At 48.9% G+C, this 13476-nt stretch overlaps 1 protein-coding gene across 3 annotated transcripts in view; it reads left to right on the forward strand.

The window, feature by feature from the left end:
• The first annotated feature begins 424 nt into the window (after positions 1-424).
• Positions 425-13476, forward strand: part of MFN2 (mitofusin 2) — a 30411-nt gene continuing 17359 nt past the window's right edge. The window contains exons 1-5 of one of the 3 annotated variants that reach the window (XM_019756306.3): positions 425-682; positions 1825-1958; positions 2373-2440; positions 7894-8072; positions 11464-11599. In XM_019756306.3, coding sequence (XP_019611865.1) covers positions 7898-8072; positions 11464-11599 — 311 coding nt within the window. In that variant the 5' untranslated portion in view covers positions 425-682; positions 1825-1958; positions 2373-2440; positions 7894-7897. Of the gene's footprint in view, positions 765-1824; positions 1959-2372; positions 2441-7893; positions 8073-11463; positions 11600-13476 lie in introns of all 3 variants that reach the window. The other 2 variants (XM_019756307.3, XM_019756308.3) reach the window with 2 other exon arrangements.

Raw genomic sequence — 13476 nt, forward strand, 5'->3', positions numbered from 1 at the left:
CACATAATGAGGCCAGGTGATCTTTTATATCTCTTTTATATCCCTTGGGCTGGGGTGATCTCTCCGAGCCTCGTGGGTCTGTTGTGAAGGTTAAATAAAATGAGGTATGTTAAGTACCAGCTCAGTAACTGTTGTTGATGTTCTTACTTCCTCAAAGTCAATTGAAGGGCAGCAGGCCCAAGCTCGCTTCCTGGCTTCCTCTTGAGCGCTCTTCTCTAAAATTACAAAACGAAAGCTTAGATTCCAGAGCTAGTAGAGGCGTTGGGGTATGACTCTGGGACACGAAACGAAAGAACTGCAACCTCTAATCCACGCCCTTGTTTTCTTTGCCCCTTGACAGCTCGAGGCCCCGCCCACCCAGCCCTGACAGGCGCGGGGCGGAACTACAGCCCCCAGGATGCAGCGGGAGTCCCGAGCTTACGTCATCGGCTTGGGACGCCTGTGCAGGGAGAGGAACGCGCTGAGACGCCTCTCCAGGCCATCAGCAAGCGGGCCCTGGACACGTAAGGAAATGACAGGGTCAGCCGGCTGAACTCGGACTCCAGTGACTCACCCGGGCCAGAGCCGCAAACCTGCGGTGGCTGGTGACGCGCGCGTCCTCACTCCTCCCGCCTCTCCTCGAGGTGGCGCTCGCTGGTGACGTCGGGGGCATGATGGCCGCCGCGAGACCGGGAAGGTGAAGGTGAGAGGGCGAGCGCGCCGGGGTGGTGGTAACTGGCCCGGCCCAGCCTGGCGAGTCCTGAGCAGTGCGGTGTGGGCCGGTGGTATGCTGGGGCCCTGGGGCTCGGAACCCGGGCGGGTGGGCGTCCCCACGCTCTGGCTTCGCGCGGGGCCCTCGGTAGCCCTGAGGAGGGGGCGGGACTCGGGGTGGGGTCTCCTGAGGCTCCTCATCGTCCCCGCCTTCCCAGGCTTCACGGCCAAATGTCGCCCCAGCCCTTTCCCCACTTCTTATCCAGTCCTTTATATCAGCCAGCATTTGTCCCACACAGGATAAGTCCCGTGTTCATCACCATAGCGCCCTGCCCTGACCTACCCCACGTTGGGCACTTCATACACTCTTGTATAGTCGTCGATTTATTTGTTTGACTTTCAACCAGATGGTAAGCCCCTTGAGGGCAGGGCCTTTTTTACCCATCCCTAACTCTAGAGCCTAGCGCACACTGAGAAGGCATACAGAAAATGCCAAGTAATTAACTGTTTGGATGCACAAAGCCAGATCTGCCTATTACCCTCTTTTGTAATCCTTCATTACCCTATTTCTTTCTCTTTCTTTCCCTCCTCCCAGAAAGGGCTCTGATTACTGCCCTTCTCACCCCATAATTGAAAACAGGTGATCTTTGGAGGCAAAGGGAGGTGATATCTCAATTCTCAGCTTTGACTAGCAGTCTATAAATCTTTTAAGTATTCCAAGCCTCTATTTGCACCATAGAATTGAGAATTAAGTAACATATTTGATAGTGTCTGGCACCCAGAGACTTTCAGTAAGTTCCACTTCTCTTTCTCATCCCTACCCTCCCGTCACTAGTCCTCAGTTCTCAAGCCCAGTTCTTGTCCTGGTTCTGCTGCCTCCTCTTACCCCTCTGGATTTGCCTTCTCCAGGGCCCCTGCTTTTCACGTGACAGAACACGTGTTTGTGCACACCCAGGGTTGGCCCCACACCTGTGTGTTGTGTTTTTCCCCAGGGCACTTCTTCACATATCACCCAGTACCGCAATGAGTAAGCTTCCCTCAGGGATGAGTTTGTCTTTATACCTGATTAGACATGTTTTGCACACCAGTTGTTTTTTTCCCTGCCTGTTGACATGTCTCTTTTTCTTTCCAAAGTTGGAATTGGTGGAGTCAACACAATCAGCCAACCTCAACCTAAGACAGGACAGAGAACTCAAATTCCTTTCGTCTTTTTGACTCCAGCTATGTCCATGATGCCCACCCTGTGACGGTCTCTCACCATCCAAAAAGTAAGTGGTGGCTGTGACATCTGGCACTCTGGATTCTGGGTTGAGTGGAAAGGGATGTGCTCTGTTAGCCATCCAGTGGTGAGTCTCTTGGATGGGGTCATCTTTGCACAGAGCTGCAGTTTTCCAACCTGTGTTGAAAAAACTGTAACTCCTTTCAACTTCCGTGGAGGATGTCACTGGTTGCTGAGAAAGCCTGTTTAAAGGTTGACAGTTCAGAAAGTAGCTGGGATCTCTAGGATCCCTGAAGAATTCGCTTCTATCTCCCTTGTTTGTTCTTTGCTGTGTTGGCTCCACCCTGCTGCTCTCTGCTCAGCAAAGATTGGCTCCTTATCACATCTTTCCTAAGAGTGTGCTCTGCCCCATTTATCCTGTATACTCTTTTGTTGCAATTTCTCAGCATTTCCTTTGTTCCAGTTGTGCCTGCAGACGATCCGTGGATCCATTTTGTTTTCCCTGCTAGGAGTTGCTGTGCATAAATCTGGGTAAGGAGGTGGTGTGGATTCAGGGACTGTGCTTGGGATCCAGACACGTTGCAGTGAATTTTGCTGCTACCCAAGATACCTAATACTTCGCAACTAATAGCCTAGGTTGAGGCAAAGCTTTGGCTTACCTTGGAGTGCTAATAGTTTCAGTTTAGAATTAAGTTTGGTTCTGGCCTTAGGTTAATGTCTGTTAATACTGTGCTCCCAGAAATTTTGGGGGCTGGGAGTGGGAGACTACCAGGATGAATGAGGCTTTTCCCAAAGTGTGATCCTCAGGATTTTAAAAGTTGTTACATAGAAGAAGGGTTTCTTCAGATAAATTTGTGAAAGGCTGCGTTCAGTACAGTTAATCCAGTGTCTTTACTGTAGCCCTTGCTTCCCAAAGTCTTTACTATGCTGCTGTGCTCCAATGGTGGAGGACTGTAGCACGTAGTGTTTTAAAAGTTGATTCTAAATGTAACATTGGGCGCACTAGAGTGCTGTGAACTACGCTTTGGGAATGCTGCCATAAACTGTCTGAAGCCATGACCTTCAAGAGCACTTTGCAGCATTTAACAATAGCTCAAAATGTGCCGTTTAGTGTATAGCTGATACTGGAGCAGACTCGGGCCCAGCTATGCTTGGAGGACCAGCCCTACATGCCTGCAGTGAATGCTGTGGTAAAGCAGGGACTATCAGGGCTTTCCAGAGGAGGAACAGGAACCCAGCCGCCTCCCAGCACTCTGGCCAGCTAGGAAGCCAACAGGCGAAGCCCCAAGATAGTGGAGGCCTTATCTTGGCTGGTGTGCGTGTATTTTGCAACTTTGGTTCGTTTGTGCACCGATGTACGTCTAGCTTGTTCTTTGGAAGGATTAAATCCTGGAGTCTGAAAGTTTTGTTCAACTTGACTCACTGAGCTCTAAATAATAAGGAACAGAAGCTTAGTCAAACGCTGCTTTTTAAGAAAAAAAGTAGGTTTGTGTATTTCAGGGATGGACGGGTAGGAGGTTGCCCCTCTTAAGGCGCAGTCACTAACTCAAACCATGTCTCTTACAGTTGTGGAGGAGGCAAGTAGAAATGGAAGTAGGTCCGTACTCTGTCAGAGACTGGCTTTCTAGAAGCTGATAGGCTAGACGGAGACAGAGTGGTAAAAAACCAAAAAGTCTGGTAAGGTTGTATGTTCACCATGGGGACCTCCGGGAGGGCTCCATGGAGGGGTGACACTAGAGTTGGGTCTAGAAGGATAGTAGGAGTCAAATGGGTGAAAAAGGAGAGGATTCTAGGCTGAAAGCAGCAGGTGCAGCGCAAACATGGACTCTCAGCTTGGGAATTAACAGCTAGAGAAATCAGCGAGTCTGGAGGGGTTGGAGGTTCCACGCGAGTGTTTCCGTGTGAGCGTTTCCACAGGAGAGGTTTGGAGCAGGCAGCTGCAAGCTGGGGAACGGTGAGAGTGGGTCGGCTTCTGGACACGCTCAAGTCCCAGCAGACTGAGCTTTTACTAATGTGCATGCCTCTGAATCTTGCCTTCACTGAACACTGATGCTTTTGGTTTCATGTCCTTTGGGTGTGCAAACAATGACCAGAACTTGAAAGCACTTGCTTCTAAAAGCCCAGCTGATCTCAGTGAGCTTGCTGCCTGTAAGCGGGTCACTTCGGGGGCTGGGCACTGCTCGTCCTCACTCCTGAGCAGACCTGTTGACTCCATCCTGGGCGCGCTGTGGGCGTTTTGGTGGAGTTGCCTCTGCCCTTTCCTGACTGCTGGGTGTTGTGATCTTGCTGGTGGAGTTTGCTGTCTTCACCTTATAACATGTAAAGATACCTTTGAGTTTGTCCTGTGTCATCCTTAGTCTTCTCACAGTCCCTGTGGTATCACGCTTGTTGTACACACAAAGAATCCAAGGCTCTGTGGTTAAATAACTTGCTCAAGTTTATACAGCCCAGAAATAGTCCAAGCACGATTTTTCGTTTGTTTGGTAGGTTTTTTTAAAGGGAATTTTTTTTTTATTGGGGAATATATTGGGGAACAGTGTGTTTTTCCAGGATCCATCAGCTCCAAGTCAGGTCGTTGTGTTCAATCCAGTTGTGGAGGGCGAAGCTCACTGGCCCATGTGGGAATCAAACCGTCAACCTTGGTGTTATGAGCGCTGTGCTCTAACCACTGAGTCAACTGGCTGCCCTTATAGGGAATTTTTATAAGAGTTTATTTGAGCCCAACTGATGACATATGCCAGGGAGCAAGATCTCAAATGCTCCCACTAGCATGATTTGAACCCAGTTCTGTCTCCTTCCAGAATCTGTCATCTATAATGCTATATCACACTCCCTCTCAGACCCCTTTTCTTCCTCTTCTGGTCATGTGTATCCCCTATTTCTCTAAGAGTCTTATCTGCTGGGCCACAGTAAGCCTGATTTCAGTGCACTCTCCTTTCCTGTTCTGGAGGAGTCAGTGGTGTTTTCTTCCCAGTATCCCTTCTCAGAGGTCTGCTGTCTTTCTTATTTAAACCCTTAACATGTGGCCTCCATGCTAAGAAAGTCTCTCTCAGAGTTGTGGTGTTTTACTGAGGAGGAAGGTAGAAATGGACATACAGTCATTTCTGTATCATTAAGCTGAAAATCATTAACATCACAGAATAATTTGTAGGTTTAGGCGAAACATGTGGGTTCCCATTTCCCTGTGAGTCTGTCTTTCTGTCCACTGTTTGGGATGGTTAGTTTCCAAGAGCCAGTTTTCAGTTATGCTAAGTCTACTTTTTCTAGATGTTCTTTCTGCTTCTCAGGAACTTGTTCAACACCCTTTGGCACCCTTTGGCAATTTCTCATCTGCTCACTCATGAGCAGCGCCTTCTCCCAGGTAGAGAGAGTGCCGGCTTGGTAGGGTGGAGCGCTGATGGCCCTGTGATTAGGGCTGCTGGGGAGGGAGTGGCCGACAGGAATTTGCTGGGTGTTGGAGAGGCTAGAGCCAGGCACACACTACGCCTCATCCTTGGTCTTTTTCCTTTGATCCCCAGGATCTGAGGGCTGTTTTGGGGAAGTAACTCTGCATGGAGGGATCTCTGAGGAACAGTCCACTTTTGAAAGGGACCAGAGATTCCCAGCCATATCTGGGTGCCACCTTCTGCAGTCTGTCTGCCCCTTTTGACTTTGACCAAAGATCTCTAGGACTTTGGAGTCAAGTCTTGTGCCCCCTAACATGATATTACTATGTGAAAAAAATAAGCTACAAAGATGTGTGTGTGTGGCTAAGTGAGAACAAGAGACCTACCCACACAAGCAGAAGCAGGCTGTGATGATAAGTGTGAACAGTGCTTATCACAGGATGGTGGTATCGACCTTCAGAACTTCCAAACTAGTAGAAAAAATGCACAGGAGTTTATTAGAGTTTATTTCAGCCAAACGGAGGACATGCCCAGAAGCAAGACTGAGAAAATGATGATTGGGAAAATGCTATAGAGAATGGTAGTTTTGCAGTGTTTTTTTTGCGTTTGGAGTCAAAGGAGGGAACATGAGGACAATTACATGAAATCTGCTGATGATGGTAGATTAAGGAGGTGAGAACAGCAAAGCCGGGAAATCTGACCGGTTAAAAAGTAAAATGGGGGCAGACGGGTGGCTCAGTTGGTTAGAGCGCCAGCTCGGCAATGGGGCCAGTTCGATTCCCACATGGGCCAGTGAGCTGCGCCCTCCGCAACTAGAATGAAGTGAATGAGCTGCCGCTCAGCTCTTGGGTGGCCGGATGGCTCAGTTGGTTGGAGCGCGGGCTCTCAGCCACAAGGTTGCTGGTTTTGACTCCTGCAAGGGATGGTGGGCAGTGCCCCCTGCAACTAACAATGGCAACTGGACCTGGAGCTGAGCTGCGGCCTCCACTACTAAGACTGAAAGGACAACTTGACTTGGAAAAGTCCCAGCAGTACACACTGTTCTTCAATACAAGTTCTGTTCCCTTTCCCCAATAATATCTTTTTTAAAAAAAGTAACATGGAGAGATACATACCATATTTTACTATGTATAATGTGCACTTTTTTCCCAAATTTGTGAGGGGGAAAAATAAGGATGCGCATTATACATGGGGAGTACTAATTCTGTATCTGTATGTTTTTAATTCTTTTATTTATGCTTATGAGTTTAAATTGTAACTCTGGAAATCGATGATATCCATATGCAAAATGATACCCTGGAATACGATGAGCAGTTTTGTTGAACTTACGACAAACTTGTAATGATGAAGAGTTCTTGGCCTCCTATGATGTGTAAATACGGTAAATTTGTTACCGGTACATAAAATTTCTTGTACCTTGTATCTTTTCTTGTGTTTTGTAATTATTTATTACGTAAAATTTCTTGTACCATAATATGTTAAAAATAAATGCTAAAATTCCTTTATAATACAAAAAACAAATACCTAAATGTAAACAAACATTTGAATTAAAAAATTAAAGCAAAAGATATTTTTCCCCCTGAAAGTTTAGGCCAAAAACGTAAGTGCATGTTATACATGGCAAAATATGGTATTTCTTTTCCATCGGTGGGTACAGGATGGTTAACATTTAACATTCACAGTCAATAGAGACGGTAATGGACAACAAGATCATGTGCTTCCATGAGGGTAGTTACGCCTCCAAGGGCTCTGGAAAAGGACTGCTCTGGCATTTCCAAGGTATGCTAACCTAGATGCCCAAGAACAAAAGGTGGAGGCAAAGATTAACCTTTCACTAGGGAAGTTATAGACCTGGGGCATGGGTTGCCCACCGTGACCTGCCCAGTTAGGAATTTATCAGATCATCCTGTGAGGTCACTCAGTCGTGGAGCTTGTCAGAGTTACTGCATAGTCACAGTGGGGTTATGGATTTTTTACCGTTAGTTTCCACATTTTCTACTGTGCACACATTGATAGTGAGACACATCAATAAATAGTTTTAAGTACATTGTAGGCCTCTCACTTGATCTTTTCTTGTCCACCCTCCCCCCAAACCCCCAAACCAAAACTTGTTAGAAATAGGGCCGTCAGGACCTGGACAGCAGAGTGGCCAGGGCCGGGTGGTGGGAGTCACTGACCTTGAGCGACACTTGGCTTTCCCTGTTTTCAGCGCTTTTTCTCAGGGGGGTGATGTATAGGAGATAAGTGAGATTTCTGTCACTCTTTTCTTCCTAAGACGCAGGAGGGCTTCTGTGTTACCTTGTAGTTTCTTCCTGCCTCTCTCAGAGGTGGGGAAGATGGCCTATCGCTGTTCAACAGGCGAGGGACGTCAGTGGTCTGAGTGCCCACGCTGTGTGACGGGGAGACTGTCCCAAGTGTCCTGAAAGTTCCTTTCCTACTCCTGAGGCGCTGGTTCTGATTCCACCACCCTGGTCTAGTCCTGGAGAGCCCTGTGTTCAGGGCTGGTCCCACTTCTCCCTGCTGCACCCTACCCTATCCCTAGGGGGGGCCTGCCGAGCTGGGTGTTTCTGGGTTTGCTTATGTTGTCTTTCCTTGCAGCGCAATGTCCCTATTCTTCTCTCGATGCAACTCCGTTGTCACGGTCAAGAAGGATAAGAGACACATGGCTGAGGTGAATGCTTCCCCACTCAAGCATTTTGTCACTGCCAAGAAGAAGATCAATGGCATTTTTGAGCAGCTGGGGGCCTACATCCAAGAGAGCGCCACCTTCCTTGAAGGTGAGTTAGGTACCCTGGTAAGCCGGGCTGACTCCTATCAGTTTTCATATTTAGGTGGCAGGATTTGGGGGTGGACAGGGGAGCTCATACCCAGATGGGTCGTCAGCTTCCACAGGGCTCTGGTCTTGGAATCATGTGGAGTTGGTCTCCGGGGAGATGGGCCAGGGAAACGGACCTGTCATTTAAGAATTCTGTGTATTCCCTTTCATTTAATCACGAGGGGTGGATGAGTCTTACCCTCACCTAAAAGATAAGCAGATTGAGCTTTGGAGAGTTGATGGACACTTTGTAAGCGCTGGGGGCTTCACCCAGGTGTCTCTGACTCCAAGGCCCAGGTGTTTTTCTCGGCCCAGTTCTAGCTGCCATTAATACTTGGCCGTGTCTGGGTGTTGGTCGTCCCAGGCCAGGGTGTTCTTTCTCTGATATTTTTAGATAACAGGACTATGAATAGGAAGCTTGCATCACTGGCACCTTTTCCATTAGTTACTAATTTGAGCCCACCCTGTAGTCCCTGCGCTGTCCGCAGAGAAGAACTGGTTCCCGGGGTTCCACTCAGTCTGAGCGCCAGCTCCAGCCACTGGCTTTCTCAGGCTCTTTGTCTAGAAGGCACGCCCTGGCTCCACATGCTGGGATTGTCAGTGAAGACCCAGTAGCTGAGTCTTATCTGCCCTTGCTTTGCTCACGTATGAAAGGGGCTCAGGCGAGACCAGAGGTTTTCAGCTCCTAGCCTGCAGAACCCTGGGAAGTACAGTGCAAATGCCCCTGGAGTACCCTTCTCTCCACGCTCTGCTTTCCACCAGAGTGGCTTGGCTGCTGGTTGGTTTACATGTTAGGCTGCCACTGAAAGGGAATGGGCCCAGTCCTGTGGTTTGAATGTCTGTGTCCCCCCAAATTTCACATGTTGGGATCCTGTGGCCCAATGTGATGGTGTTAGGAGGTGGGGCCTTTGGGGGTGATGAGGTCATGAGGGTGGAGCCCTCCCACAAAGCTCTCTAGCCCCCTTCCCCCAGGTGAGGCCACCACGAGAAATCTGCGACCTGGAAGACAGCCTTCCCCCAACCAGGCTGCCCAGGATCTGAGGCTTCCAGCCGCCAGAACTGTGAACAGTCCATTTCTGTTTTGTGTAAGCCACCCGGTCTGTGGTACTGTTCTAGCAGCCCAAAGAGACTACGACTGAGAACGGCTCTCTGTGTCCTTCCCTCAGCATGGTGCTTGATACAAGGGAAAGTATTCCCTAGGTATCTGTTAACTTTAAAAATAGGAATTTTAAACTTACAAGGCTGGTGGTTGAAATTATTCCAGCATTACCTGCTTACTTAGCAGTAGCTCTGGTGTGCCAGGCCCGGGGCATGTAGGGATGGGGCAGACCAGGCCACTGTCCTCCCAGGGCCAGACCAACCCTCTGAATCACTTATTCAGATGGTGCTGTGGACAGACAGGTGATTCATGAAGGTGTTTATGTGATGGCACCAGGACTGGGTGTTTGGATTTCTCTTTTTGTGAAACTATGAGGCCTCTCCTGTTGGTGGACTGGAAGGGAAAGAGCTGGGCTGATCCTGAGATGTGTTTGGGATTGCCCTGGCGGGGGGAAGGGACAGTTACTGCCTTGGCACTGAGAGTTTGTTGGCTTACTAGCTGTTTTCTTTTAAATGGAGCCGCTTGCTGGAAAGCTGGCTTCCTCTGAGGTACATTCCAAAACTGAGGCCCACATGTTCATATAAAGGAGGAATGTTGATGGGTCTGAGGCAGGGTGACCAGTGGACATGGGGAGGCCTTGTTGGTTTGGTCACTTCTTTTCATGGCTCCAGCTGTAGGAGAAACTCACTGGCCAGTTTCTGAAATGCCACTTGTGCTGTGGGAATGTTCTCAGGGCTGGGGCCTGTCAGCCTAGTGGTTGACGAGTGTCGTAATCTGTTTGGGCTGCTGTAATAGAAATACCATAGGCTGGGTGGCTTATAAACAACACATTTATCCCTCACAGTTCTGGAGGCTGGGAAGTCCAAGGTCACGGCATCAGCAGACGATGTCTGAGGCGGGCTAACTTCCTAGACTGCTGCTGTCTGTTCTCTGGAACCTCACATGTAACTACGTGGCACAAGAGGCTGGCTAGCTCTCTGGGGTCTCCTTTGTCAGGTCACTAACCCCAATCCTGAGGGCTGCACCGTCATGACTTCCCTAAGGCCCTGCCTCCAGATGCCATCAGACCATACACATCACACGGGGGACATAAGCATTTAGTCCACGGCAGCAAGAATGTGCTGAGGGGCCAAATTCCCACCCACTCTCTAGCCAGCTGATGCACCTTCCTGTGCAAGTACTAGATGGGGTGGGGGCAGGATCGTGCTCATTTGCTCCCATCTGTCATAATTTAGTATCCATTTGCCTGTTAGGGACTCTGGGAAAAAACAGTGCAGTGATCCCAGGATCTGCTCGCTTAGCAAACACTGCATAGCTGCTGGGCGCTGGGTGCTGGGATCACACAGTTTGGCCCTCACAGGGTAGATGACGCAGACAGGTAAGCTAGGTGGCTACGCTTCGGGGAGGCAAGTGCTGAGATGGGAGAAGTACAGGGTGCTGTGGGAGCACGGACAAGGGGACCTGAGTCAGGTTGGGGCGGGGCGGTCAGGGAAGGCTTCCTGGGGGCTGTGCAGTCCAAGCTAGACCTGAGGCGAAGTGGGACTGAGGCAGAGGGGCCCAGCGTCATGCATTCATTCTTCAAAGTGCGGGTTGGGGGCAGCATTGAGCAAAGCCCAGAATAACGAGGCAGCATGCGGGCAGTGGTGAGGCAGCAGGATGGCAGGAGGCCTGGCTGGAGCAGGGGTGGCCCCAGGAAGCCGCACAGGGGGACTAAACGCCAGGACTCCAGAGCCAGCCTGCCTGGTCCCTTTCCTGGCTCTGCCACTTACTCTGTGACTGGTAAATGACACCATGTTTGAAAAGTGATCGGAACAGTGGCTGGCATGTAGTGAGAACTTTGTAAGTATTTGTTAAGTAAAAAACCAAAGTAAATGATGGCAGTTAACATTTGAGTATTCATCATGCGCCAGCTACCATTTTTAGCACTTTTTGAGTTTTAATTCATTTAATCCTTGCAATAGTCACATGAGGTAGGTACTGTTAGCTCCATGTTAAGGGTGAGGAAACTAAGACCCAGGAAGGTTCGTGTGAGGTCCCAAAGCTAGGAAGGGGTAAGAGCCAGCACTTCGTCGCCTGCACTGGAACCCAGGTAGGTAGTCTTGCCCTGAGAGCCGCCATCTGACCTGCGGCTCTTCTGCCCCACAGTAGGGAAGCTGGACTGCAGGGAGCTACAGAGGTGAACTCTGTCCCTTCCAGCCCTGTGACTGGACCGGCTTAGACCAGGTGTTGACCCATTTTCAATCTCCGCCTCTAGACACCTACAGGAATGCAGAACTGGACCCTGTTACGACAGAAGAACAAGTTCTGGATGTCAGAGGTTACCTGGCCAAAGTGAGGGGCATCAGCGAGGTGCTGGCCCGGCGGCACATGAAAGTGGCCTTTTTTGGCCGGTGAGTCCCTGAAGGCCTCACACCTTCTTTCTTCTTGGCTGGGAGGGAGGGGTGGAGGGAGGGAGGAGAGGAAGGAGAGAGGGAAGGGAGGAAGAAGGGAAGGAAGGGAGGCAGGAAAGGAGGAAGGCGGGAGGGGAGGAAGGAGGGAGGGAAGCAAGGGAGGGCAGGAAGGAGGGAGGCACTTTGTGCAGAATCGCAGTCTGGGTGCCCCAAGGCGCTCTTCTGTTTATTTTTACTTGTAGTGAAACCCTCGTAACAAAATTTAACATCGTAACCATTCGTTTTTTTTAGCAAGGGAAAATAACTAAATTTCATACATACATGTATATGGGAACTCCACATACATGAGAGTCAGAGACCTCACATGCATGAGATGTTCAGAGACAGGAAGGGGGCCTGAGCGCATTTAAGACATCCTGAGCTACTGTGTTTCCCCGAAAATAACACTGGGTCTCATATGAATTTTTGCTCCAAAAGACGCATTAGGGTGTATTTTCAGGGGATGTCTTATTTTTTCATGTACAACCATCTACACTTATTCAAATACAGTCATGTCATCGTCTTCTGGAACCGTACTAAATGCGTCTGTCTAGCTGACGATCTTAACTGGAACTTATTTTTGGGGTACGTCTTATTTTTGGGGAAACACGGAAGGGATGAGGTACTGTGCCCTGGGGGCTTCAAAGGGTCTTTGCAGGAAGATAAGAAGAATAGACATTTCGCAAATAGAAGTTTGCTCTGCGCTGCAGATAGTAGGTAAAGGAAGGGCCAAAGTTTCTCTTGAGTCTGATGCTAAAATTGCCTTTAGCTTAAAGTAATCTACGTACCACTGAGGCACAGCTTGGGGTGACTCCTTCTGAACCCCCACAGGTCCCTCCTCTGAAACTTCCCTGGAACTTTCACGTTCTGGAAGCCAGTGTGGGAGACCTTCTGTCATTGAATCCGTCTCAGTCCTGAGAAAAGTTCTGTTGGGTTAAATAGTTGTGTCTCATTTCAGGAGGCGGCAATGCTGGTGGGCTCGCCAAGTGAAGCCTGTGGTGCAAGCAGTCAGGCATTTATTTAATGGGAGACATCTCTATGGAAACAAGAAAAACAAAGTAATTATCGAAGTGGACTAGAATCCCACTTTCTGAGTTCTGAAGGCAGGCAGTCAGGAAGATTTCTGGTATCTGTCTCGAATCATCTTCAGGTAGAGTGGAGGCAGCCAGTGACGGTCTGATAGATTCTCCTGGTCCGTAGTTGGAATGTCTCTGGTGATCTGTCTGCATCCGGCACGGAGACTGTCCATAGATGAGCATCATAATCATTCTTAGGTGTACAGTTCAGGAGTGTTACATACACGTACATTGTTGTGCAACCGTCACCACAAGCCATATCCAGAACTCTTTCCATCTTGCAAAACAGAACTCTTTGCATCATTAAACAACTCCCCACTCCCCTTCCCCCAGCCCCTGGTAACCACCATTCTACTTTCTGTCTATGAATTTGACAGCTCTAGGGACCTCATATGAGTAGAATCATACAGTATTTGTCCTTTTGTGACTGGCTTATTTCACTTAGCGTAATGTCCTCAAGGGTCGTCCATGTAGCAGCAGGTGTCAGAATCCCCTTCCTTTTTAAGGCTGAGTAATAGTCCATTGTATGGAGAGCCCATATCTTGTTGATCCGTTTATCCATGGTGGACACGTGGGTAGCTTCCACTTTTTGGCTCTGTGAAGAATGCTGCTATGAATATGGGGTACAAATATCTGTTCGAGACTCTACTTTTAATTCTTTTGGGTCTATGCCCAGAAGTGGAACTGCTGGATCATACAGTAATTCTATTTTTAATTTTTTGAGGAACCACCATATTTTTTCCAGAGAGGCTGTACCATTTG

Source organism: Rhinolophus sinicus, chromosome 14 (genome assembly GCF_057876585.1).
Source record: "Rhinolophus sinicus isolate RSI-liver-muscle chromosome 14, RSI-T2T, whole genome shotgun sequence".
Taxonomy (NCBI): Eukaryota; Metazoa; Chordata; class Mammalia; order Chiroptera; family Rhinolophidae; genus Rhinolophus; species Rhinolophus sinicus.